Source organism: Elgaria multicarinata, chromosome 10 (genome assembly GCF_023053635.1).
Source record: "Elgaria multicarinata webbii isolate HBS135686 ecotype San Diego chromosome 10, rElgMul1.1.pri, whole genome shotgun sequence".
Lineage (NCBI taxonomy): Eukaryota > Metazoa > Chordata > Lepidosauria > Squamata > Anguidae > Elgaria > Elgaria multicarinata.
In genome coordinates, this window is record NC_086180.1 from 72,736,062 (window position 1) to 72,762,266 (window position 26,205).

At 41.9% G+C, this 26,205-nt stretch overlaps 1 protein-coding gene across 2 annotated transcripts in view; it reads left to right on the forward strand.

Moving 5' to 3' along the window:
* The window catches only part of DDX60 (DExD/H-box helicase 60), a 67,174-nt gene that overhangs the window by 9,969 nt on the left and 31,000 nt on the right, over nucleotides 1-26,205 (forward strand). For both annotated transcript variants that reach the window (XM_063136023.1, XM_063136024.1), the window contains exons 6-18: nucleotides 1,868-1,984; nucleotides 3,253-3,351; nucleotides 5,417-5,575; nucleotides 7,224-7,365; nucleotides 7,834-7,989; nucleotides 12,488-12,596; nucleotides 15,624-15,739; nucleotides 17,175-17,338; nucleotides 19,282-19,534; nucleotides 22,005-22,177; nucleotides 23,871-24,035; nucleotides 25,086-25,235; nucleotides 25,869-25,988. In XM_063136023.1, coding sequence (XP_062992093.1) covers nucleotides 1,868-1,984; nucleotides 3,253-3,351; nucleotides 5,417-5,575; nucleotides 7,224-7,365; nucleotides 7,834-7,989; nucleotides 12,488-12,596; nucleotides 15,624-15,739; nucleotides 17,175-17,338; nucleotides 19,282-19,534; nucleotides 22,005-22,177; nucleotides 23,871-24,035; nucleotides 25,086-25,235; nucleotides 25,869-25,988 — 1,923 coding nt within the window. The remainder of the gene's footprint in view (nucleotides 1-1,867; nucleotides 1,985-3,252; nucleotides 3,352-5,416; nucleotides 5,576-7,223; nucleotides 7,366-7,833; nucleotides 7,990-12,487; nucleotides 12,597-15,623; nucleotides 15,740-17,174; nucleotides 17,339-19,281; nucleotides 19,535-22,004; nucleotides 22,178-23,870; nucleotides 24,036-25,085; nucleotides 25,236-25,868; nucleotides 25,989-26,205) is intronic.

Below are 26,205 nucleotides of genomic sequence, written 5' to 3' on the forward strand. Positions count from 1 at the left end.
TCCTGATGTTCACGATCGTATTTCGGCATGTCTTTCAGATATCTCAGCTTGGCTGCTTCATCGTCACTTGAAACTTAACATGGCAAAGACTGAATTGCTTGTTTTTCCTCCTAAACCTTCTCCTCATCTCTCATTCTCTCTTACTGTCAATGATGTTACGCTTACTCCGGTCAAGGAAGCTCGTAGCCTTGGCTTTATATTCGACTCCTCGCTCTCCTTTATTCCTCATATTGAAGCAGTAGCTAAATCTTGTCGATTTTTCCTGTATAATATTGCCAGGATTCGATCATTTTTGTCTGTCTCTTCTGCCAAAACGCTTGTTCATGCGCTGGTTATTTCACGGTTGGACTACTGCAACCTTCTTCTCTCTGGCCTTCCTTCTTCTCACATCAGTCCGCTGGTTTCTGTTCACCACTCTGCCGCAAAGATCATCTTCTTGGCTCGCCGCTCCGACCATGTTACTCCGCTTCTGAAATCTCTTCATTGGCTTCCAATTCACTACAGAATCCAATATAAACTTCTCCTGTTAACCTTCAAAGCTTTTCACGGTCTAGCTCCTTCCTATCTCTCCTCTCTCATCTCACACTATTGCCCCGCTCGTGCTCTTCGCTCCTCTGATGCCATGTTTCTCGCCTGCCCAAGGGCCTCTACTTCCCTTGCTCGGCTTCGTCCATTCTCTTCTGCTGCCCCTTATGCCTGGAACGCTCTTTCAGAACATTTGAGAACTACAAGTTCAACCGCAGCTTTTAAAGCTCAACTAAAAACTTTTCTTTTTCCTAAAGCTTTTAAAACTTGATGTTGTGCAGACTTCTACTGTTACTTTCTACTGTTAGTTTTACCCTACCCTGTGCCTGCTTACCCTACCCTGTACCTGTTTGCATTCTCTTCCCCTCCTTATTATTTTACTATGATTTTATTAGATTGTAAGCCTATGCGGCAGGGTCTTGCTATTTACTGTTTTACTCTGTACAGCACCATGTACACTGATGGTGCTATATAAATAAATAATAATAATAATAATAATAATAATAATAATAATAGAAGAAAAACATTTTGAACATCTGTTCAATTCTGACATGCCGTCATAGAATACAAGTACATGTCATGTGAAGATCCCATTGCCATCCTGGAGGTTGCTACTGAGTGAAGGGTTGTGAAACTTAAGTAAAGAAGAGATTTGATAACGTTATAGATGGTTTTAGAAATGAATAGTAGGTACTAGAATTTTGAGCAATTACTGCCAAAAGCACCCCTTCCACCTGCTGATTTCCCCTTATACATTATTTATTTAAGTGCATTTTTACGCCCACAATTTTTATTCATCATAATTGTGATTCATTTTTTATTCTCATATTTGTTATTCGACAAAATTTATTAGTTCTGATGGATTTCTTCCATCATGGAAATCAAAGTGGCATACATGTCATTTTTCATGCAGTCTTCCATCCAGGGATTGGTTTAGCTAAAGCAAGATGACAGAGTCAAGAAGACTCGTTTTTTTTAGTCAAGAGTTGTACTCAAGAGTTTTACAATCAATATACTTGTGTAAGCTGCTTCGTGCATTCAGGAGACCTCTGCAATCAGGGACCAAAATCATGTGAAGAAGCCCACGCAAGTATAGCCATCTCCTGCTTCCAGGCCTTGTGGAGGTCGGGAGTGGAGCTGGGCAGGTGCAATATCAGGCACTGTAGTGGTGTGGCCTCAGAACCCCTTATGCATGAATAGAGCTCAAGATAAATGGTTGACCTGTCCATAACAATGAACAATGAATTAAATTCATTTGGAAATCAGTGAGTCTTAGAAGTTATAACTTTGGCTGGGTTATGTGCAGTACTTGTGCCCATAGTTTTGTTGTTGTGTTTTTTAGCATGAAGCTGAGGTAAAATGGTGCCATCAATCATTGGTTAACAAGTTGGAGAAATCCAGTACAAAAGCATGGAATTCTTTTTCTGGAAGTTGGAGTTTGAAGGCTTTCACAGCAAAGGTAATAGTACTTCCCTAAATTCTCGAAGTTGTACTCCTGTTGTTGTTTATAATCACTTAATATTTCTAACATGCTCAAAATGTATAGTAACTATAATGGAGATTTAAAAGACACATGGGTGCAATCCACGTAAGAATCTAATTAAGAGAGCAAACCTATGAACCCTGGGTGAGCATCCCAGGGACCATAGGATGGCTCATACATTGCCTCCGAGTACTTGGAAGGGGGAGTTGGAGATCTGATCCCAGATCCCACCCCATCACAGCCAACATGGAGAGAGTCATGCGAGCGACCTCAGAAGAGGAAAGGGGGTGGGGAGTAGACCAGAGAGGCCAGGATACGAGTTATCTTGAGCCTCCTCCAACTTCCTCCCCTTTCCCTATGAAACACCCTCACTAGATGGGCTGAAAAGCCCATCTAGCGTTAATCACCCAAGATGGAGGAAGGGAAGGCGAAGATCCCCTCTGCCACGCCTCCTACCCTGTCAGCTTCAACCCAGCTGGGCATAGGAAACCGGGAAACCTCTGAGTTTGGAGGCTTCTGGACTGTAAGGGTGCAATTCTGTGCATATTTAGACAGAAATAAGTCCTACATCTCCCAGTATACCCACCCATGCTATCTGGGGTTTGCTGGAGATTGTAGGGCATTTTTGTCTCAGCAGTTCACCCTAAGAAACTAAAGAAGGGAATGTGGGAGGTATTAGGTCAAAGAAACAAGTTTTTAAAAAGCATAAGAGAGAACGTTAGCATCCCATGTACTTTTTCCTAACTACAATGTTTAATAACAACAACAACAACAACAACAACAACAATAATAATAATAATAATAATAATAGTAGTAGTAGTAGTAGTTACCCGCCTCTCCCTTTGGATCGAGGCAGGGTACAACACAAATGCAAACACCATAAAATACATATAATTGATTAAAACATTTAAAACTAATACATTATTAAAAGCAGCACATTATTAAAAGGCATCTTAAAATTCAACTGGGTAGGCCTGCCGGAAGAGATCAGTCTTTATGGCTTGAGATGGAAAGGGGACTCAAACAAATAGCAGCTAACAGCTGTTTGCAGTTCTGCATACCTTTGTGGAATTAAACTGACACCACAAAGATGTTATCTTCAAGTAGTAGCAGTTTCTTCACACATGGTGAAATCATGCAAGCTGTATAGTTTACTAAAAATAATCTGATTTTTTAAAATCCATTTCTTAATTGCATTTTAAAGAGAAATATTTACTAATCTTTCTATATTTTGAATGTGTCAGGTTTGTACGAAACTCATCCAATTACAGAAGGAAATAGAAGATCTCCGCTATGTCGTCTGTGTTGTCACCTGTTCACTGGTCCTGGAAATACACAGTCAGGTACTTGAAAGCCAAACTCTTAACTACAAAATAGATGCATTAAGTACTAAATAAATTGCAGTGTAATCCTATGATCAATGGGGTTTACTCCTGAGTAAATATATTTTGCTTAATCTTATATCCTTGCAGTTTATTTATTTATTTAGAATATTTATATACCGCTCCCCATTGAAAAATTTCAGAGCTGTGTACAAGGTAAAATGAAAAAAAAACAAAACAAAACCACAGAATAAAAACAGTTAAAACAAAATTTAAAAGAAGCAATAACAGTAATCCAAGGCTGCATGTTAAAGAAAGGCTTCTTGGAATAAAGATGTTTTCAGGAGGCGCCGAAAGGAGTACAAGGTTGGCGCCTGCCTGACCTCCAGAGGCAGGGAATTCCACAGGAGGGGTGCCACCACGCTGAAGGCTCTTCCCCTGGTAGATTCCAATCGGAGGATGGATCTATGTGGAATCACCAGGAGCAATACTCCTGTATGCACTAGTTTCTTCTGTCCTTTCCTTCTTACTATATTTAATACTTTCATGAAGGTTGCCTAGGAAGTTACTTTCCCATCTCCATCCTCAGAGGCCCTATGCCAGTACCATTAGCAACTTTGACTCTTTGGTACCGGCATGGAAACATTCTGTGCAATTGGATTGGTCCACATAGTAAGTATCATACAATTGCTGCTACCTCTGCCTGCATAAGTATTTTTCAATAGGTCTGCTGTGATGGTCATAAAACTTGAACTGGGCCTCTATGGAAGATGGTTGAATGAATGGTAGGCCTGCAGCTTCAGGCACACCTAGTTACTATCAGTTCTCTGGACCTTTTAGAAAGTGACGTCATCTTAAGCAAGTGTCACTTTCTCAATTTCTCAGTGACAGATTAATGCTTAAGGCACAAAGGCAGGTATAGTTAAAACCTTAGAGAGATTTGCCATGTCCAACTCTGAGCATTTGATCTTCTAAGGCTGTGTCAGACAAGGGACATTGGAGTTTGGTGAGCTTTCAACAGCCTTGAGGTGCCCTGACTTAATCTGTATTGAGTTGGGACAGTTCATGAGTTTTGCAGGGTTTTTTTTTATTTGTGCAAATAAAAATTTGCAGGAATTGCAGCCAAAAATTGCTCAAACTATGCAAATTTGAGCTGAAATTTGCTCAAATTACACCAAGTAGGGATGCAATCTTGTGCAAATTTCTATTGATGCAATTTTTTAAAAAAAGGAAAAGTTTCCTGGATTTTTGGAAAAATCATGACTCAAGGTGAGCCAGGGGAGCTGCAGACATCCAGCATGTCCCAAAACGACTGGAATTCCTGGTGATGGACAGCCGTAGGTCAGGCTCAGTGTTAGGACAACTAAGGGGCAAATCTAGTGGCAAGTCTATAAACAGGTAAAAGGACAGGCACACAGATATAAGTCCATAACAGGTAGTGGTCAAAGGCACAGTATTGCCAGTCAAGAGGTAGAGTTCCGAGAGAGAGGTCTGAGGTATGGGCCTTAGCTAGACCTAAGGTTTATCCCGGGATCATCCCTGCCTGATCCCTGGATCCCCTGTGCATCATTTACATGAACAGGGATGACCCCGGGATAATCCCGGGATAAACCTTAGGTCTAGCTAAGGCCATGGTCAAAGTCGAAACACAGGTAAGCAGTCAGATATAAACACAGTCCAAGAGGTAGAGTCAATCAGGTTTTGGAAGTGTTCTGAGCCTTTCTGTTTCCTGTGGCTTTTTGTGGATGGGCAGGAGGTAAAACGTGTTTTGATTTTCTCTGATGAAAATATATTGAAAGAAGTGTTATGGTGGTCTCCAAGTACTTTGGCTTAAAATGTCAGTTACTAAAGATGAAGTCCTCATGCTTTAATCTCAGGTTTGCTCATTGATATCAATCAGGCTTTCTTCTGAGTGCTTGTGTCTAAAACTGAGGCATAAATAAATAAAAACAAGAGTGAAGTTCTTTAGAGCTTGACTTTTTTATGATTGCAAAATAAAATATGAAAAATGAGAAGCCAGTTAAAGTTCTCTCCCAACTGGTATAATATTTCATAAAAATGTCTTTGTTTTTCCTTCTTAAACAAGAATGCAATAACAGCATTAACTCTGCATGAAGCTGGAGACCTCGTTAGGATGTATTGCCTCAGTGTGGTTTTTCTACAGCATTTGCCCCTTTCACAACGAGCTCAAGTTAGAGTCATCGATGTCCACTGGAAGAAAGAAATATTAAAATTTATACAACAGGTAGACGTTGCGATGAATATTTCCTATATATCACTATAATAGTATTGGCTTCCATTTAAAATGATTTTAATCAAGGATGAGCTGAAGTAGAGGGCTGATTTTGTGACCATTTTTTGTGATCCCAACATGCTTTTCTTCAGACGATTCTTCAGAGCATATGTCGAATGGCTGAAGAGAGAATTATGATATCAGGATATCATATAGCCAGTCTGATTTGGGTACATGTTAGCATCACTGAGGGCAAATGAAGCCCTCCTATTGCCATAAATAAGAGATTTCTGATCTCTTATTTTTAAAATAAGCAGGGAAAAATCTAAACATTTTAATGGGTAAAAGAAGTTTTCAACCCAGACAACTTAGGACAAAGTAATGAACAGACTTATTTTAATGTATGTTTTGTATGCCCCTTTTTATTTTTATTTTAAAAATGTAACTTAAAAGTTAGCACATTTTGAAATCTAGCTTTCCCAGAATTAAACTTAAAGGTATTTTTTTAATTCAATACATGTAAATATGTTTTGGAACTGCTCCCAACATGCTGTTGACTTTTAGCCATCAGTACTGCATATAAACTTGATAATTGTGGACAAGCTTATCAATGGAGAATGCTATGCACAGTGTCTCTAAACATGTCGCTGTGGGCTCCTAGGAGCTGGGCAAGCTTTCCCAGTCTTGGTTTTCCTCTTTCTCCGCTGATAAGACTGTAATTGCTATAGGTCTTCGTATCTGTAGACAACCATTCTTGGAGACAAGTACACATTTAATTAAATTAGGCCATTGTGGCTGTAAAAATTAATTTAGCCCTTTCAGGGGGGAAAAGACTCATAACGTACAGGTCACGTGGAGTCTTAACACGCAGCTGAGATAAAAGTTTATTATTTATTTATATTGAATTATTTAAAATTGTTTTTAGGCTGCCTTTGTAAAGTCGAAACCCGCCCAAGACGGCATACAAGATAAAAGAAACCATATGCAGCAATAGCAATCAATAAAAATAGTGATTACAACTAAATACAGCAGCTCCGACATTAAGAAAAGGCCAAGAAAACAAGTAGGCTTTCAGAGGTTGCCTTAAAGGGGTCTGATAAACCTCAAATAGAATCTCCCTTTTATTTGCCACCCTAACTACCTTTGGTGGTGGACAAGTGAGAAGGGCCCATATTGATGGTCTCAGGGCTCATCTACACCAAGCAGGATATTCCACTATGAAAGCGGTATATAAAAGGCAGGAGCCACACTACTGCTTTATAGCAATATTGAAGTGCACTGCAGGATCTACACTACTGCTTTATAGTGGTATTGAAGTGCACTGACAACTGTTGGGGCCCATGACACATCTACACCAAGCAGGATATAACACTATGAAAGTGGTATGAAAGCAATATATGGTATATGTCATGGCCTCCAACAGTTGTCAGTGCACTTCAATACCACTATAAAGCAGTAGTGTGGCTCCTGCCTTTTATATACCGCTTTCATAGTGGAATATCCTGCTTGGTGTAGATGAGCACTCAGAGTGTGGGCAAGCTGGTACAGGTGAAGGTGTTTTATTCTTTCAATTTTGTGTATTGGCACCCTGCAGCGTATGAATGGAATTAATCTTGTATATTCTACTGAAATTTTCTCCTCTTCCTCCTCCGCCATTTAGCATAAGCTCTGCGAATATCATGTTCTGAAACATCTTGACAGTCGGAATTTAGGGAGCTTGGCTCTTTCTGCCTTGCCTGATTTAAGTGATGATCTCTTGTGGAAGAACATTGCATTTTATTATGAAGCAGAAAAAGGCCCAGGTATTCTTACTTCTTAGTAGATACATATAGAGTTGTACTGTTAACATTGTAGACTCAGGGTTTTCATAATGTGAAGCACACTTTTTTTTGGAGGTGTGAAATGTGGTAAGATGGGCAAATACCACTTCCTGGGTCTAGGAGGCAGGGTCTTCTTCCTTTTTTATGTATCCCAACAGGTACAGTGTCACTGGGGACTGACAGCAATGCAGGCCAATACAAAATCCCATTGTTCTCTTTCATAGAATCTGTTCTTTAGGGAATCTAGTACAGAATGTTTATATTGGGACAATCTCTGGAGGTCATGATAAACCACGGTTTGTGCACGCCCCTGCTCCCCTCTTCCAGCTTGGATGCAAGAAGGAGACTGGAAGCTTTTGCTTCCATTTTTGATGAACTGCATTTTAGCATTATGTCGGAACTCTAAACTCTGGTTAATCTTTACTAAGGTTTTAACTGTATTTTTCTTAGGGTTTGATTTAGATTTAGGAACAATAATAAAAAGAGACTATGAACTTCTGTGGAAACATATCACAGCACTATCTGAAACATGTAATATTGGAACATCTTTTCCTCTACGAATAACATCCAACCATTTTCTTGAAAAGAAATGTTCAACTACCACAGGTAACAATGTTCAGAGCTATGTTGCCATATAATATAATCCTATATTATTTTATATACTAAAGCTTATCGACAAAATACTGAAATTGATAATATCATTTCTTATAATAAAAATAATATAATTTCATAAAGGTTTACTGTTGAAATAATTTCTTGTTGGCCAGCCTTTTTGATTAGAGGTAAGTCTTGCTGTGTTCAGTGCGGTTTACTCCCTTCTCCAAACAAACAACAAACAAATATGAATCTATATGCATGATCTGTTCTTCAGAAACTCTCCACTTGTGAAATATTAGGATCCATCCTCACTTGGTGCAACCCTGCCTTACTAAGTTTCTTGTCAGTTGCAATTCCCTTGTAAATGCCAAATATTTAGTATTGTTATGTGGTTGTGGTCAGTCTAAATTGCCTTCCAGGAACCCTTACAGCCCAGTGTCTCTAACTGCAAAGAGATTCAGGATCCCTACACAGCTCTGCAACTCTGGATTCTCAGATTCCAGTAAGTAGAGTATTAGTGTAGAGGTCTGAGGCAGTATCTCTCAAAAACCTAACAACAGATAGATGATGACTAGTAATGGTGATTTGCCGCCATGGCATTGCTAGCCAGGCCATTTTGTTGATGTGTTTAATAGGAGCTGGGATGGCCCATGAAGAAAGACAGGTTGCTTACCTGTAACCGTAGTTCTTCGAGTGGTCATCTGTGCATTCACACATATGCGCTCTGTGCTTGCACTGAGCTAACATTTGGGAAACTTCTAAAGCTGAGAACGTTCATTTTGGCGGGAACCCCTCCCCCACTGTCATACTAACGCATGCTTAGTCGGTTCCCGCTCATCTCCTCAGTCCTGGAGACCGTCTTGCTGGTCCCAAGCCCGAGGAGATGAAATCTCTATCGATGCCGAAATTAATCGACACCGAAGAGGGGACAGTGGGGGGTTTGTGTGAATGCACAGATGACCACTCGAAGAACTACGGTTACAGTTAAGCAACCTGTCTTTCTCCTTCGTGGTCTCTGTGCATCACACACATGGGCGATTAACAAGTTGACTTACCCGGAGGAGGGCTGGTGTTGGATGCCGTCATGACAGGATGGAGGAAAGTACAGCTCTGCCGAAGCTGCAGTCACTCCCAGCCTTGGTGTTGAGTAGATAGTGAGTGATGAATATGGATGGTTTCGACCAGGTTGCTGCTCGGCAAATGTCTGGGATCGAAACTCCTCTGGAAAAGGCTGTTGACTTGGATATTCCCCTTGTCAGGTGTGCTGTTATAGGGTGTGACAGTTGGAATCCTTGTAATTGATGTGCCTACTTAATCGTATGTACGACCCAGGTGGCAAGTCGTTGTGTAGAAACCGAGAGTCCCTTTTTTGGGCCACCATAGCAGACAAAAAGGCGCTGGGTCTTTCGGTATGGAGCTGGTCGCTCCTTGTAAAAGGCCAATGCTCTCCATATATCTAGTGTGTGGAGCGTTTTTTTTAATGGCGAAGTCGGCGTCGGGGAAAAAGGTGGGTAGGATGATATCCTGGTTAACATGGAACTCCGACACCACTTTGGGGAAAAAAGTAGGATCTGTACGAAGTACTACTTTATCTCTGTGGAAGGTCAGAAACGGAGGGTCAATACGGAGAGCAGTAAGCTCGCTTGCCCTGCGGGCTATAGTGATGGCAACTAGGAAAGCCACTTTCCATGTCAGGAGTCTTAGATCTATGGTAGCCATAGGTTTGAAAGGCTTGTCTAGTAGAGCTTTTAAGATTACTGACAGGCTCCATTGTGGAGTGTATGATTTAACTGGAGGGAGCTGGGTTATTCACTCCCTTTAAGAGTTGACGGACTAGAGGGTGGGAAAAAACAGAATATTTATTTATTTATTTATTACACTTATATACCGCTCCCATAGCCAGGGCTCTCTGGGCGGTTTACAAAAATCCTAAAATTGAGATAAAAACAAGTATACAAAATTTAAAACTCTAAAACACAGAACATACACACATAAAGCATTAAAAACCGTTAAAAAACTAAACATGTGGGTGATTAAGATGTGCCGCCATATGCCTGGGCAAAGAGGAAAGAGAATAGCCTTCGACAGTCTGTCTATTGGCTGAAATTGCTGCTAAGTACACCTTGAGGGAGGTTACCAGTAGGCCCCATTGAAATAGTGTACTTAGGAACGAAAAGACTCCTCCAATGGAATTTTCTAGTGGGTTGATGTGATGATCCGATGCGAAACAGAGGAAACTATTCCATTTGGCCGAGTAGGCTCGTTTTGTCGACGGTTTTCTGGCTGCCTGGAGTACTGACGTTACATGTGGTGGAAGGTTCAGTTGTTGTAAGAGATTCTCCATACAATGAGTCAGAGTGATTTCAAGTCCGGGTGTCGGGTCGTGCCATTGTGTCGAGTTAGTAACAGCATCGAGGTGGCTAGGCGAATGAAGTGGCCGTTCGCTAGATTGAGGAGTGGTGCGAACCAGGATTGTCTGGGCCACGATGGTGCTATTAGTATTCCGCTGGGTTGATCTTTCCATATCTTGTGGATTGTCCGGGTTATCAGCAGAATCGGCGGGAATGCGTAAAAGGGGAGGTGTTGCCAGTGTATCTGGAATACGTCTCCGCTGGAACCGTGGCCCATGCCTCCTCTGGAGCAGTACTGGTAAAGAACTGTTTTGCTGGGGGGCAAAGAGGTCTATCGTCGGTTGCCCCCAGGTCTTGAAGAGGTACTTGAGTGTCATGAGGTCGATTTCCCATTTGTGGGAGGTTGATATGGTTCTGCTGAGAGAGTCGGCTAGGATGTTGTCCTGTCCCAGTATGTGTATAACCGAGATGCGGATTTCCCTTGATATGCACCAGTTGAGGATTTCTATTGTCTTTAATATGAGTGCGGAGGAGTGAGTGCCGCCCTTTTTGTTTAGGTGTCACAGAACTGCTGTGTTGTCAGTGAGGAGTTGTACATGGTTTTGTGTCAGATGGTCCTCGAATGTTAAGAGGGCTTTTTGAATGGCAAGCATTCCAACGTGTGTATGTGGAGCTTTTGTTCGGCTTTGTTCCATGCACCCTGTGTTTGAAGCTGTCCGCAGTGAGCGCCCCAACCTACGTTGGACGCGTCTGTTGTTAGTGTGCGAGTAGTTGACGGTCCTGTGAATGGCATCCCCCGATTCAGGTTGTTCTTGTCGGTCCGCCAGGAAAGGGATGATATCACTGCTGGTGGTATGTAGAGGTGGAATTTTTTGGCATTGAGGGTATTTGGGAACGTGCTGATAAACCAGTTCTGTAAGGGTCTCATGTGTAACCTCGCCAGCGTACTACAGTTACGGTTGCTGCCATATGGCCGAGGAGGTGTTGAACATTGAAAGCTGTCATGGTTTTTCCATTTGTCAAGTGATGGGCCAGATTTATTAGCTTGTCTGCCCTGTCGTGCGGGAGATACGCTCTTGTCGAATTGGAGTCAAGGGTTGCCCCTATGAATTTAACTAATTTAACTTTTTTTTTGTAAGAACAAGAAAGAAAGAAGAAGAAGAGGAAGAGGATAGATGCTCTCTAGTCTAGATGATTGCGTGGTGTGTGACTTCACAGCCTGATGCCACCTTGTGGAATCTGATTCTGCTCCAACGGTGGCAGTTGCTGACAAGTATTTGCATTTAAGCAGATTCCCACTGGTGTAATTAAAGTATTAGCACTTCATCTTCACTGGACTGTAGGCTATATATGCTATACATTTAAATGTATGCTATACTTTTTGAACTCCACAATCCAAAGCATACAGATATTTAGAAAAGGATGTATAAGCCAATTTTTATTCAGACAGGCCTTTGGGGATTTTTTTTAAATGAATGTGTGCTTTTATCCCGCTGCAGTTAGCTGTACTATGTTTATAATGTGTTGATGGGATGTCGCAATACTGATTTGTTGTCTTATGATTTTTCTGTTGGATACATTTTAAAATCTGCAAGTACACACATACTAGGTGCCAGATGCCAGTCACAGTTTGCATTTATAATCATAATCCAGTGAGTTTATATTTTAGTTAGCTTCCCACAGCAGTGATCTACAAACATTGTCATCACTTTTTTATATCTTGCAAATACAAACATGGCTTTCTCCGCTGTGGCACCCCGGCTGTGGAACGAGCTCCCCAGAGAGGTCAGCCTGGCACCTACACTGTATTCTTTTCGTCGCCAGCTGAAGACCTTTTTATTTTCTCAGTATTTTAACATCTAAATTTAAACTTCGCTGTTTTAATTCTGAATTTTAATCCTATATCAATTTCTGCTGTGTGGTTTTACCCTGGTTGTGCTTTTTATATTGTATTTTGTATTTGAGTTTTTAGCTTGTTGGATGTTTTATTAAGTTCTTAATGGTTTTAATTTTTGTGAACTGCCCAGAGAGCTTCGGCTATTGGGCGGTATAAAATGTAATAAATAAAAATAAATAAATAAATGGAAATCTTATTTATACTTTTCACTTTGACTATGCTAATTTTCTAAACAATTATTCTTTTATTTTTGGTATAGACATGGCATCCAGTACAACATTTCTTCATCCAGGACTTATACCAATGATGAGTACCATAGCGGATAGATTTGCTGGGGATATTTTAATTGCTTTGCCATTTTTAAAAAGGTATGTGTGGTTTTGTTTTTTGGGGACTGCATATTAGATCAGATGATTATTTGAAATAGCTTCATTATATAAGAAACAAGATTTGCCAGTGTATTGTTTTGCTTCTGCTATCAAGCATGAAAGATGCAGACTATGGGCAGTATGCAGCTGTGCCATTCTGTTAGCGCAAATGATGTCGCGCTAGCTGAAACTAGTCTCCGAACTACGAGCAAGAGGAGAATCCAATGAAAGGTGAGTGTGCACCAGTGCAGTTACACAACTGGTTTTGCAAGGTGTTAGGCAAACAATTGCACAAATGTTATGCATAAGAGAAAGGTACAGTGGAGCTAAATCATGAGTAACTTTTCCCATTGATTTCAATGAGATCTAAGTTCAACTAACTTACCCTATTTCTTCGATTCTAAGACACACTTTTTTCCCTATATAAACATCTCTAAAAATGGGGTGCGTCTTAGAATCGCGGGTGTGTCTTACTTTTTTCCCCCCTGTTGGTGGTACTGAAATTAGTGTGCGCCTTACAATCTATGGCGTCTTACAATCAAAGAATTACGGTAGTCCGAATCCAACCCTATGCTTTTGTAAAACCCTATTCCAGATGGTGTTTTTGTCACTATAACAAGTTTTCATGTATTGGCTTAAAGTCATCTGAGCATAATTTCAGGTGCTTCCTCTGATTTAGAAAGCTAGGAAGCCAAATCCCAGGGACTTAATAAGTTACTTGCAGCTCTGCTGACAGATATACTTACGGAATCCAGTCAGTATTGACTAATCATCCAGCATCAACTCAGCACAATAATTGCATAGAGTGACATCAAAATGCCACATCTTTCAATGCCACATTAATGTGTTTGCCATGGGACCCGAGCCCCAAATCTATTTTCTAGGGCCCCAGATCTATTCCACAGAGTCCTGAGTGCCTATTGGTGCCAATAGAAGGTTTGTTTTTATGCTTAATTGCCGTAGAGGGAACATGATTCAAGGGGCAGGGAAGGGTTAACTCTCCCCTTCCAATGTGCTGCAACACCCCTCCATATTTGCCTGCATGGCAATACAGCTGAGAGAGAAAAATTCATTGGTTTGGGATGATCTGGAGCAGAGGCCAAAGAATAGAAGAACTGAATTTGATGTGATTTGGATGAGACCTGAATTGGCTGGCTTTGCCTCCTGTGAAATTAAAATAATTCCTAGTGATTCTTTCCAAATTTGCATACATAATGAATGCAGATTTTATGCAGATTTGTGTCATGTGGGCCTGGCCCCCGAATCTTTTCATTTCCTAACAACACCCCTGCCCATACCTCTAGGGGACCCAAACCTTTTTTGATGGGGGCAGTGGGCCTATCTAGACTTTCGAGAAAGTGCTGTGGCCACCATCATAAAACAGTTTCCATGAGGTATGTCCATCTAGAAAATGGCTGCCATCGTTGGCATAACAACACTTATCACAGAAGGCAAACTGATGAAGGAAAAAGAAAAGTAACTTCCCTAGAAGTTATGCATGTCCGCTGTGCATGTTATGCATGTCCACTTTCTCCGCTGTGGCACCCCGGTTGTGGAACGAGCTCCCCAGAGAGGTCCGCCTGGCGCCTACACTGTACTGCTTTCGTCGCCAGCTGAAGACCTTTTTATTCACTCAGTATTTTAACACTTAATTTTAACTTAAATTTAAATTTTACTGTTTTAACTCTGTATTTTAATCTTATATCAACTTTGCTGTGTGGTTTTATCCTGGTTGCGCTTTTTATACTGTATTTCGTAATTGTGTTTTTAACCTGTTGGGTGTTTTACTGTGGTTTTAATTTTTGTGAACCGCCCAGAGAGCTTCGGCTATTGGGTGGTATAGAAATGTAATAAATAAATAAATAAATAACTAAATGCATGAGGCAAAGGTGGGGGCTGAGCTCCAAAACACACAACTGCTCTTTTGAACCTGCCTTTCTCTGCTCCAATTTCACAGAAGGCAAACTGATGAGGCTCAGAGACAAGTAACTTGACAAAAAAAACCACAAACCTGAATCCAAGGGGAAGGGGGAGGGTCTTTGCCCTAAATACCAGATCACATATTTGCCTCCCCAAAGTGCAATCCATTTCACTGCTGATGCTCAGAGAACCCTCTCACACCCGCCCACCAGGCAATGCACACTGATAGACAGTACAGTCATACCCCTCCCCCCGCCCTTGCTCCCCACTATCCCTACTACTTCTCAGGTTAGCTTTTTTTTTCAGCCTTCGGGGGAGATTCAAAGCAAAATGCTGGGCTGCAGCTGCCCACTGTTTTGATTTTGTAAGAACTGAAAAATTGGAGTGTTTTCCTATTGTTTCTCCTGTGAAGACTTAGCCTCATGCCAATTGGGCTTAGTGGTATTTACTAGTGCAAATTCTTGGCACAGAGGTGAGATTAATCTCCAGCACAATGCTTGGGCATCTTGCTCCAGATGGATGTGATTTGGGATTTGATGTTCCGATGATTTCTGCAGTTCACCCCTGTACATGATTACTGATTTGTGTGCTCTGACCTTGATGGAGTTTTTTTTTTTTAAAGACACTATTTGGGGTCATGATCTTATTGCCATGGCCATAGGCCTTGAAACTTAGAACCTTATGGCCAAACAAGGCAGAGCAGGACGAGTGTGGATGCAATCTTCGCCTCCATGTTCCTCCCGCTCTGCATTTCTCCTGATGGTCTTATTCACATGTCTTGCTGTGGTGTCAGGGGAGGGGAGGGAAAGAGGCTGGGGACGCCGGAGATCTCCCAGTCCCTTCCCTGCCCACAGCAGTGCCCCCTTTCCCTCCTCTCCCAGGTCGTAGAGGCAACCAGTGCGGTTCCCTCCATGTGGCTGCAAGGGGGAGGGGGCAGCGAGCTTGGACTCCTGGGTCCGAGGTTGGAGTGCTGACTCCGAGCTTGGATCCAGGAATCCAAATAATCTTCTCCCCCAACCCAGATGCTGTTTAGGAGTCAAAGGATTGCTCTCCCTATCATTTAAACTTCACTGTCATACTAATATATATGCATTCTTTTTATTTTAGTGATGATCCTGTGGTTACCTCACTTAAGAAACAGAAAGATTTTGATGAACTTCGGCATTGGCATTCAGGAAGACTCCTTAGTGATGATTATGACAGGACAAAAGATGACTTTCAAGGTAATAATAACAGCAACAACAGTTGCTTCAGTCAAGGACCCTGATGGTGGTGGTGGTGGTGGTGATGATGATGATAGCAATAGCAATAACAGTTGCTTCAGTCAAGGGCCCTGTAAACTTCAGTGCACACACAGGATTCTTAGGTACATGGACTAGATAAATAGATAAATAGAAAGGTGGGAATAGAAATGTAATAAATGAATTGGTATGCCATGTGCAAAGGAAGAACTGTTTGATGGGCTAGTCCTTTGTGTAGTTTATACTTCTAAACTGAACATTGTTATAAGCTGCCTGTAAAATAGAGTGATTTAAATAATTGACACAACTTTGCCCTTTGTAGGCAGGGCAGTTGCACAGACAGATCATCCTGGAGGGGAATCTTCTAAGATCCCATCATCAACTAGGGACTGAGGTGAGGGGAAAGGAAGTCATCTGGGAATGAAGGGGAAGCCTTGAATGACCCTAGCCATGGTGACCCCATGTCATACTTGAGGATATGCTGGATGGTGTGGATTGTCTACGCTGGTTTACCCTATTTTATCAGCCAACAACTTCCATATAAGTAAACAAGGGCCCTTTCTACACCTAAGGGTGTAGAGGGATGCAGGGCAGACGATCCCGGACTTACCTGCTTCCGGGATCATTACCCTGAGTCCAAACTGCCATGCGACAACCCAGATGTTGCGCCTGTTGCGGCCGCCATTTTTTTTAAAAAAGAAGAGGAGCTGGAGTGCATTTGCACTCCAATGAAAACTAAGGTTAAAAAATGCCCCCCCCCGGATGTCTCTGCATTTGTCCCGTCCTGGCTCTTTCCCTCTACTGACCCCCCACTACTCAAGGGGCGGAGGGGAGAAGCCAAGATGGGCACCCACACCTCCTGCGGTCTCGGGACGATCCTGAGACTGCAGAAAGAATTGGGTTTTCCCAGGATTTCTTTTATACCTGGAGACAACGGGGGGTCCCATCTAGCCCAGTATTTCCTGGTCCCATCTAGCCCAGTATCTCCTTGGTCACTCCTGATTTTTAGTTGGTGATGTGGACCAGGCAATGTCACTTCTCACAAGGACCACAACCTGACAAATTGGGCTGTAGCCATGCAGAATCTAGTACTGTCTAGGGACAAAATAAGTTCTTGTTTCCTCTGACAAGGTGGACACGGCATGACAATAAAGAGCCCTGCTCTTCACTTGTACTTGGGTTGGATTAGGGCAAATGTGTGTAGCTGCCCTGGCCTGCCATCAGTAGGGAGAGAATAAAATGTAGAGTAATAGGAGCGGGGCGACAATAACTTGGAGCCATTAAGAAGGTGGGCGTTTCATTGGAGTATAGTTCCAGATCTGATCACTGAAGTGCAATTTAGGGAAGACGAAATGTGAAAAGGGATAGTGATGAGATTGCAGCTCTATGTATATGACCCCATTAATGTGTTTTGAAGGAGCAATCAAGGACCCATGGCTCCTACGAGACAAACAAAAATTTCAAACGTTTCAACGATTTTACGGGCAATCACTAGAAGGTAACCTATCAAAAACAATTGCTACTCAGTTGGATCCTCCAACGAAGGTTCACACAATCGCCAAGAAAAGCAAGACAATCCACGTAAGAGCCATAAGTAGTCTTCATGTGAACATTTGATATTCATGTAACTGCATTGTCTTTTGTTTACAGTGGGGTAAATTATGAATTTTAGGGCACAACCCTATGTGGATACCTGGCGGCCTCTGGACTCGGAGGCTGCTGAGTATCCAATGCAGGGTGGGAGGACAAGGGAGGCAGTTTGTGCCTCTGCGCTCCAGACATCTTGCGCTTCTGCTAGACGGGTGATTTTGCCATCTAACAGTGGTATTTTGCAGGGGGAGAGAAGGATGCTAAAGCAGCCATTGGGTAGTTGGTAGCATTCCCTGCCCCTGGGAATGCCTCCTTTTCCCCATCTGCACGTTCTGTAGCCAGCTGAGTTCTCTCCATGCCAGCTTTGAGGGGAATGGGGAGGGGGCAGGGAGTGCTGTTTCCTGGCTCTGAGGTTGGAGCCAGGAAACTGGACTATCCTATAGGATTGCTCCCTTAATTGTCTTGCTCCCCCTTAATAAACATGTACTGATTGGGACATTTCTCTGATTCACTAAATGCCATCTTGGAGCCTATTTTTCTCTCAGTACATTGCGCCTTTCTCTTGTTGCCCTGTTTATGAAGCAGAAACTTCTGAGGCTTTGCAGCACAGCAAAGTTAAGACTATTTTGTAATCAGCTCTCTTGAGAGAATGTCTCTCTCTTCACTCTTGCATACCATTCATAACAATCTGAATCTGTGTCATGATCCTTCTTAGGCCTTAGCTAGACCTAAGGCTTATCCCGGGATTGTCCCGGGGTCATCCCTGTGCATCTAAATGACACACAGGGGATCCCTGGAGCAGGCAGGGATGACCCCGGGACGATCCCAGGATAAACCTTAGGTCTAGCTAAGGCCTTAGTCAGTTTTGTTTTTTAAAAATTACAAAATCTCTTATTTCTCAAGTCAGGTGGAATACCTCTGGGCTGTGGGCCAAATGCAAACCTCCAGGCCTCTCCACCTCTGAACCTCTCCACCTCTGAACTCTTCCTAGAACCTCTCACTGGCACCACTCCGGGTTACTGATTTTATTTAGTCCATCCTGTTCTATCCCCCAGCTATAAAGTGAATAGAGGGAATCCTGCATAAAATTGGGGAAGGAAAATACATGAATACAAATGTCTTTGTTGTTGTTGTTGTTGCATACTGAACAAAGGTATGAGTCACATCTGTAACTCTGACCACTTTCGCACCCCTGTTTTGACTGAGATAACGCAGACCTTCATAGGAAAAAGGTTCCCTGTCTTTAACCCTTCATAGGAACAATGTACCATCCAGGTGCTCATTGTAGTTTCCTTTTCTGTCCTATCTCTGGTTCATTAATTGAAATGGAGCAACCAGGCATGCAAATGGTATAAAAACATGACGCATTATCAATTCATATAAGGACTTGACTGTGCTCACTGGCTTGTTTTCAAATCTCTTTGAAAAGAGTTTCTTCCATCATGCATTGAGCGAGGAATGCATAGGGCCTTCCACCCTCAATGACTGCTGCTGAACACCAGCTGCTTTGTAGTACAGCCCACCCACTCTGTGCCTCTTTGACTGCGACTTAAACAGTGTGGCTTTGGAGATTGTAAATTAGAGTATAGCCTCACTTAGCCTAGTCCTATACATGTCCACTCAGAAGTAAGTTTTCTTGAGTTGAAGGGGACTTACTCCCCTTCAACTGTCTATGGTACAGCAGCTTTGTTCTCCCTCATTGGGCTTATTTTAAAGGGTCCGATGCACCCAAGTAACACGTAGTCCACATCCATTTCAATCTGCTCTTGTCTCCTATCTAGTGAAGACTTGTCATCTGTCTACCAGGCTATTGGTCTTGGCTTCCCAGAGGCCCGTCCTTCTCTGACCTTTCATAAACATTACAAGCATGCTTACATTTAGTATGATCTTACTAGCCTTTTGGGTTGATTTCCTCTTGGTCCTTTTGTTCATAGAAGACAAAAGCAGAAATTATTATTGAGGAGAACCAAAAAAGAAAGAGAGCTGAAGAAGAGAAGAAAGAAGAGCACAGATGGGGTGCTCTTTCAGCGATGATTAAAACAAAAATCAAAGAGAATTTGACCTCTGGGATTAAGAATCTTGACGAATTTCTGAAAAATTGTCAAAGTCAGTCTGTGAAATGTAATGCGGAAATGGTAGCCCTCAATGTTTGCTTTGGCCTGTGGGAAGAACACTGCAGCGCAGAAGGTATGCAAATGTGTGGAATTTGTATTGTTTTGGGGGAACCCCTGTTGTTAGTTTTATGTAGAGAACCTGTTCACCCAGCGTGACGAACCCAGGGGAAAGGTTCTGGGTGAGTACCTCTTCACCCAGAGTGTTTAATGTAACATTTATTTATTTATTAAAACATTTGCATCCTGCCCTATTATCACCGGGACCCTCAGGGTGGCATACAGATAGAATCAGAACAATATAAACATAAATAATTTACACAACTAAAAATGTATTAAATCATTAACAAAATAAAACTAGTAGAATTCTTTTAAAAAGCTACAAAACAGAGTGCCTTGCAGTAGTCTAGTTGGGAAGTTACCAGCGTACTTACCAAGCACTGACACACTTGGATCACGAGCTCTTTGAAAGCTAAATGTCCCGATTTTTGCAGAAATACTAACAATATTACCAGGGACAAACTCACACCCACAGACAAGAAATAGCACTCCAAACATTCCCCATTCTGACCATTGTAGCTTTACAGAGTGTGGAATCCATGGAGTGTGGAATCCAGTGTGAAATCCATCAGAGGGAAAGTGAGGGATGGTGGGAATTTCCTAGTGTACATGGTAGGTTAATTTGAATTGTTCTATGTGTAGCTCTCCATCATCACTTATAAACCCAAATATCAAATTGCCATCCCTCTGCCACTTACGTTTATGGTTTGACATTTGAAAAATCTGTGCTCTCATCATGGATTTGTTGTTGTTTTACATAGGCCTGCCCTGTGAGCTCTAGCTATTGGCTACTGCAGTGTCACAGAAGTGAAGTGTGGGTGGGAAACTGAGCTTAAATTCAAACAGAGAGCTATTTTAGTGGTAGCATTCAGGTTTAGAACATCTGAAGATAAGTGAAGAATAAGATCACATTTGCTTTTCCTCACTGCTGAGTAACTACAGTCAACTGCCATAATTCAGGATTTCAGAGGAGCAATTTTGGGGCGAGAGAATAAGAATTCCAAGCAGATGTCACCTGCAGGTCCTAATGCTGGGTTCTTGAACATGGTGCTCTTTAGCACCAATGTGCCTTCGGACACCTCTGGTGGTCCCCCCTGATTTTTTTTAAATTAAAAAAAGTAACTGGGATGCAGTCATGCTGCAAAACATCTTTATTTTCAAGAATGCCTTTGGGATAGTGCTGTGCTGAATCCTGCCCCCTATTTTCAGGGATGTTGTCTCTCCCTGTGAAAGAGGCAATGTACCGACTTGGATCCAGGCCGAATCTCCGAAACTGAGGTGAGGCAGGCCGATTCACTCCACATCCGAGTTGGTGCTGGGTTAGCTCGAGATGCCCCAAGTCCAAAGCAGATCATTATCAAAGCCTCAGGCCAATTTGGAGTGGCGCTGGGCTGCTCCCACCCTACCAGCCCGGGAAAGCCGGTGCAAGGCCTGCTGCGAGTCCAATAGCTTTGGCTATTGGGCGGTATAGAAATGCAATCAATCAATCAACAAAATACTCACCTTCTGCCCTCCCCGGTTACCTCCCCCTGCTGCTACTGCCCAACGTCTGCTGCCGTCGCCAAGACTTACCTGTGTCAAAGATAAAAATCCACTTTGATTGTAAGGCAACTCTGTTTTATTGAGCATAATACAGCTGTATGGAGAAAAGAACTTCTCAACTGGCAGTGTGAAAAGCAGATATATTTATACATAGTAGCATCTTAACCAATTAACAGTCAGCAAAATTCTAAAGCAAAACAAAGACAGGCCAAAGGAAACGTCCTTATACCTTATCAACAGATGGCCCATAATTCTTCAGGCAATGTCAGATTGACTTGGATGGTCAGTCCTTCTTAACAAGCTAGTTTATTTGTCTTCTACTATATCAAGAGTTTGTGACAGTTAAAAATTCCAATTAAGCATTTCCTTGCTTATATAGCAGTTTTAGTATTGCAATACTAACATTATTCCAATCCCATCATTCAGTTCACTTGCAAGAACCAAACTACATACAGGGGCCTACATACTGAGCAGGTATATCAAGGTTTCTGGCTTTGTTTTCTCACCTGTAAATTGTGTCCTCCTCCCAGAGAGCTGAGCCAGGATTTAAAGTTGGGATGGCAGTGCTCTGTTTTTACTATATCTGTGGATACAAACTATGGCAGCCGTAAAGGGCCATACCTCTTTCTGGCTGCCATAGTTGTGACCATAGATATAGTAAAAACAGAGACACCATGATAGCTTTAAAACATGGCTCGGCTCTCTGGGAGGAGGATGCAATTTATAGGTAAGTTCCAGCAGTGGTGGCTCTGGGTTAGGGGGAGGGAGAAGGGGGTGAAGGGGCTGCAAAAGTGAACTTCAGATGTTTCCTGCTCTTTTCAAATTTGAGAAAATTGAGAAAATCCTGTGCTATTTATTAAATGAACAAGAGGTTTCCTTACAAATTGTAAATGGATTTGATTATTACTAGTGTTATATGTTTTGTGTGTTTCCCTGTCCGCCAGGCAAAACTGACAAAAACTTAAATATAGCAATTGAAGTGATGAGACGAATCCATTCATTGATTGTAAAATATGACCATCAGGATTTATTGAAGGAGGCTGATTTCCACCAAATTGGCAAATGCCTCTGGTACCTTGGATTTGACAAGCTGGCAATTTCTTTAAAATGTATCAAGGTAACTGTGCAATTGTGGAACATTTAGATGCACATGTAAATGTCAAGGCAGTTTACCCAACTTGCAGAGCATTTCTACACAAGGGTGTTAATTGGCTGCTAATCTGCTGTATCTGCTTTTGGTTTTATTAAAGAATTGAAATCTGAGCACTACATGAAGAGTGTTTCCTTTCCTAGGGCATGGCTAGACAGGGCCATATCCCAGGGATCGCCCCGGGATCATCCCTGTGTGTCCACATGACGCACAGGAGAATCCAGGGGCAGGGAGGGATGATATCGCCCTACCTTTCTATCCTGACTTTTCCTGCGGTCCCGGGATGATTCTGAGACCGTGGGATGTGTGGCCGGGCATTCCGTTTTCATCCCGTCTCCTTGTGAATAAGCACGAGGAGCCAGGAACTGGGCCACGGAGCTCCTCAGGAGCTCCGTGCCCATCGAGAGTGGGGTGGGGGGAGCAGGATTTTTTTTTTAAAAAAATACTTTTTTAGTGGTGCACTCCTGCGCTCTTTTCCGATAAAAAACAAAATGGCGGGTGCGACATCCTCACCCTCCTAGGATGTTGCACGCTGCGTCTAGACACCCTGCAACAATCCTGGAAGCATGTAAGTCCAGGATCGTCCCACCTCCCTCCCTCTACACAGTATGGTGTAGACATGCTGCGATGGCAACAACCTCACACAGAAGGCCTTGCCTAGCACACCCTTCTCAAGCCAAGCGCCACCTCTTGAAAAGCCTGAGAAAAGGGAAAAAACAACACAACCTTTCCCCTGTAAGTGAGGGAACAAGGTAAAGGGTTTTGGAAAATAAGTTCTGTTGTTGAGGTACTGCACTGCAGGTGTATTGTTAGAAGTCTTTACACTGTGTAATATAGCAGGTAATAAATCCGAGCTGACGCGTGGTTTGTGGTAACAGAACACAAAGTAAAGTTTATTGAAATTAAACAGATCTTTGGTATTTCAATTTTAGATCAAACCTGCGTATTTTTATATTTAAAACAACAATCCCAAGTCTCTTAAAATCCTATCTCTTCTCACTCCTCACACACCAAACACTCTCATGAGGCACAAGCCAGACTAAAACTCCCAGACTAAAACCGAACCTCAAACTAACTCAAACAATCCCCTCAGCCAACCTATTTATACTTCTCCCTCCCCCTCTCTCACTGCATCACTAGCCACACCCACTCAATCAAACATTCCGCACTCGCTAGACGTACAAACTCAGACATACCTAAGGGACAGAAAGGTGAGTATCGCCACACATGCCTCTAGACATTCCTACATAACCTCTAGGAGGTACTGTGGTATAACGGAATAGTTCAGATATACAAATGTAAAAGCAACTAACCCCCCCCACCCCACTGTTTTCAGTTCTGCATTTTGCCTGCTCTAAATGTCATTGAAAGATCTACTTATGTATAGAAGCAAAACTGGAGGGTTATGATGTTGTCTGAAGAACCCATAATCACCCATGAGCGCGTAAAGTAGGATGCATCTTTATATGTAATAGTACAAATCCCTGTTTGTGTCGTTCCTGTTTCTAACTCTCTTAGAAGTGAGCTGCCTGTTCCCAGAATTATGATTTTAAGCTAAGAAATGTTTAACTAAATATACTATTCCTACTTTATGGACTGTGACTGCCCCCCCCCCCATTTTAAAACATAAACCTCAACTGACATCTGTAAATGCTTGTAGGTCTCAGAAGATGAGAGAAAGGAACTTAAAAAGAAGTATTCAAAATATGCTGTCGGCATGGGGTCTTCTCGGTTTCAACTACAGTATATGGGCCACTATCTTATACGGGAAGAAAGAAAAGATCCTGATCCCAGAGTGAAACATTTTATTCCAGATACATGGCAGGTATTAATGAATTCTCCTATTTTTATAGTAAAGTTACTTTAAGGAGTTAGTTTATGAGGTTTGTTGTATGAATCTGAGGTCCTGATTCTGTCAGGCCCCAATCAAAATAGATTCTTTTGGGTTACCAAGATGAAACAAAGCCACTTGTGCAAAAGGATGACAGTTTATTGATAGAAAATGGATACAGGGGGAAAAAATTTGAGAAAGCTCGTTAGCCAATGAAGCTGTCGCTGCTAAATGTCTATCTAGGTCTGTAAGATAGATGAGAAATTGTTCCTAGGGCCACAAGTTTCTCCAGGCACATATTCCCACTTGGAGCAAGACCAAAGAGCAAAGCCAATAGACTGGACTTTATAGGTCAATTTCTGTCTAGCTCTGGAGCTGACAGGCTGACACACAGAAGGGGGAGGGGGCTTTCCTTCCTATGGGAAGCAAAACTTATCCGGTCTCACAGGATAATATAGCTGTCCAAAACAGCTTCAAGGTGAAGCTGTGAATTACCTGCCTGTGTCAGAGGCTTTCCTGTTTATCTACAAAGCTGCCAGTTATACAAGGGGCCTTCTTTGGTTCGCTAAGCCTGCTAAAATCTACTTGCTATGTTAAACTATACAGGTCTCTACGCATTTAAACAGCATATAGAACACTGTGTCAGTTCAAATCTGATTCCTCACCAGTTCTTCTGTCATCAAACCCATTACATTTTGTATTTTTGCAGGTACATCATGGTACATTCCACCCCATGACAACTGTTATTTATCCCACAGTGCAAAACATACAGAAAGCATATCATACAGTTCGGTTATTTGTAAGACAACCCAGTGGGCATTCCAGTCCTAAATATCTATACCTTTTTATCTGGTGTGATGTGCAGAAACACATATCACATAGTTCATATTGTGGAGATATATCTTTAGGATATTTGTGTGTGTGTGTTAAAAAAAAATCCAGACACAGCTGTATGTAATAGTGAAGGTGCTAAATATTAATGCATGTGGAATTATATGAATGAGATAATTCTTGACATGCATTCTCACCATTGTTTATTTATAGAGAGAACTTCTTGATGTAGTAGATAATAATGAGTCTGCAGTAATTGTTGCTGCCACGTCTTCTGGCAAAACATATGCCTCTTACTATTGCATGGAGAAAATCTTGAGAGACAGCGATGAAGGAGTGGTTGTGTATGTTGCTCCTACAAAGGTAGGAAATAGGTTTTAATTTATAACATTGAGGCTGGGATCTTCTACTCCTTTACCTGAGAGTAGGTCCCATTGAACCACCCAGAGAGCTTTGGCTATGGGGCAGTATATAAACATAACAACAACAACAACAACAATCCTATTTCTGCTGTATAGGATTGTACTGTCAAAATACTTTTCAAAAATTACATGTCATATCCACAATCTAAGGTAAAATATATGATTTTGTTTTGGGCCATATAAGAACTGTCCAGTTGTTACATAGAAAGAAGTGGGAGGAAAAACCAAGGAAGATTTTAAACTTGGTTTATTCCCCTCTTTTGTTTTGCTTGCATATGAAAATGGAAGGAGGGGGGAGGGAAAAGAATACAGGTTCCTGTACTTTTATAGATCATTGATTATGTACTGTAGGCTGATACATTCAACCAAGATTTGTTAAAGTGGAGATTAAGTGTTTAAAGTTTTGTCTGTATAGTTCCTTTATTTCTTACATAATATACATATGTAGGAATGAATAGACTACTCCAATGGCTGTTGAGTATCCTCACACATAATAGTGGGCTATAAATTCTTTCTTTAGTAACCCTCATGTTATCCTTGTGTTGCTAATGTGCTGCTTTTTCTGAATTATTAGGCTCTTGTTAATCAAGTGTCTGCAACCGTTTACAATCGTTTTAATAAAATACTGCCAGCTGGTCTTACAGTATGTGGTATTTTTACTCGAGATTATCGGTATGATGCTTTGAACAGCCAGGTAAGCTGTATATCAGCCTTCCCCCACCTCACACCTTCCAGATGTATTAGACTACAACTCCCATTATCCTCAGCCACAATGGCCTGGGATAATGGGAGTTGTAGTCCAACCCTCCTATCAGTGAAGCTATTTATTCAACTAATACATTTAGGGTGCAATCCTATATCCCCTATACAACGTCTAGGGGACAGTATTTTTTGGTTTCTGGGATCCAAGG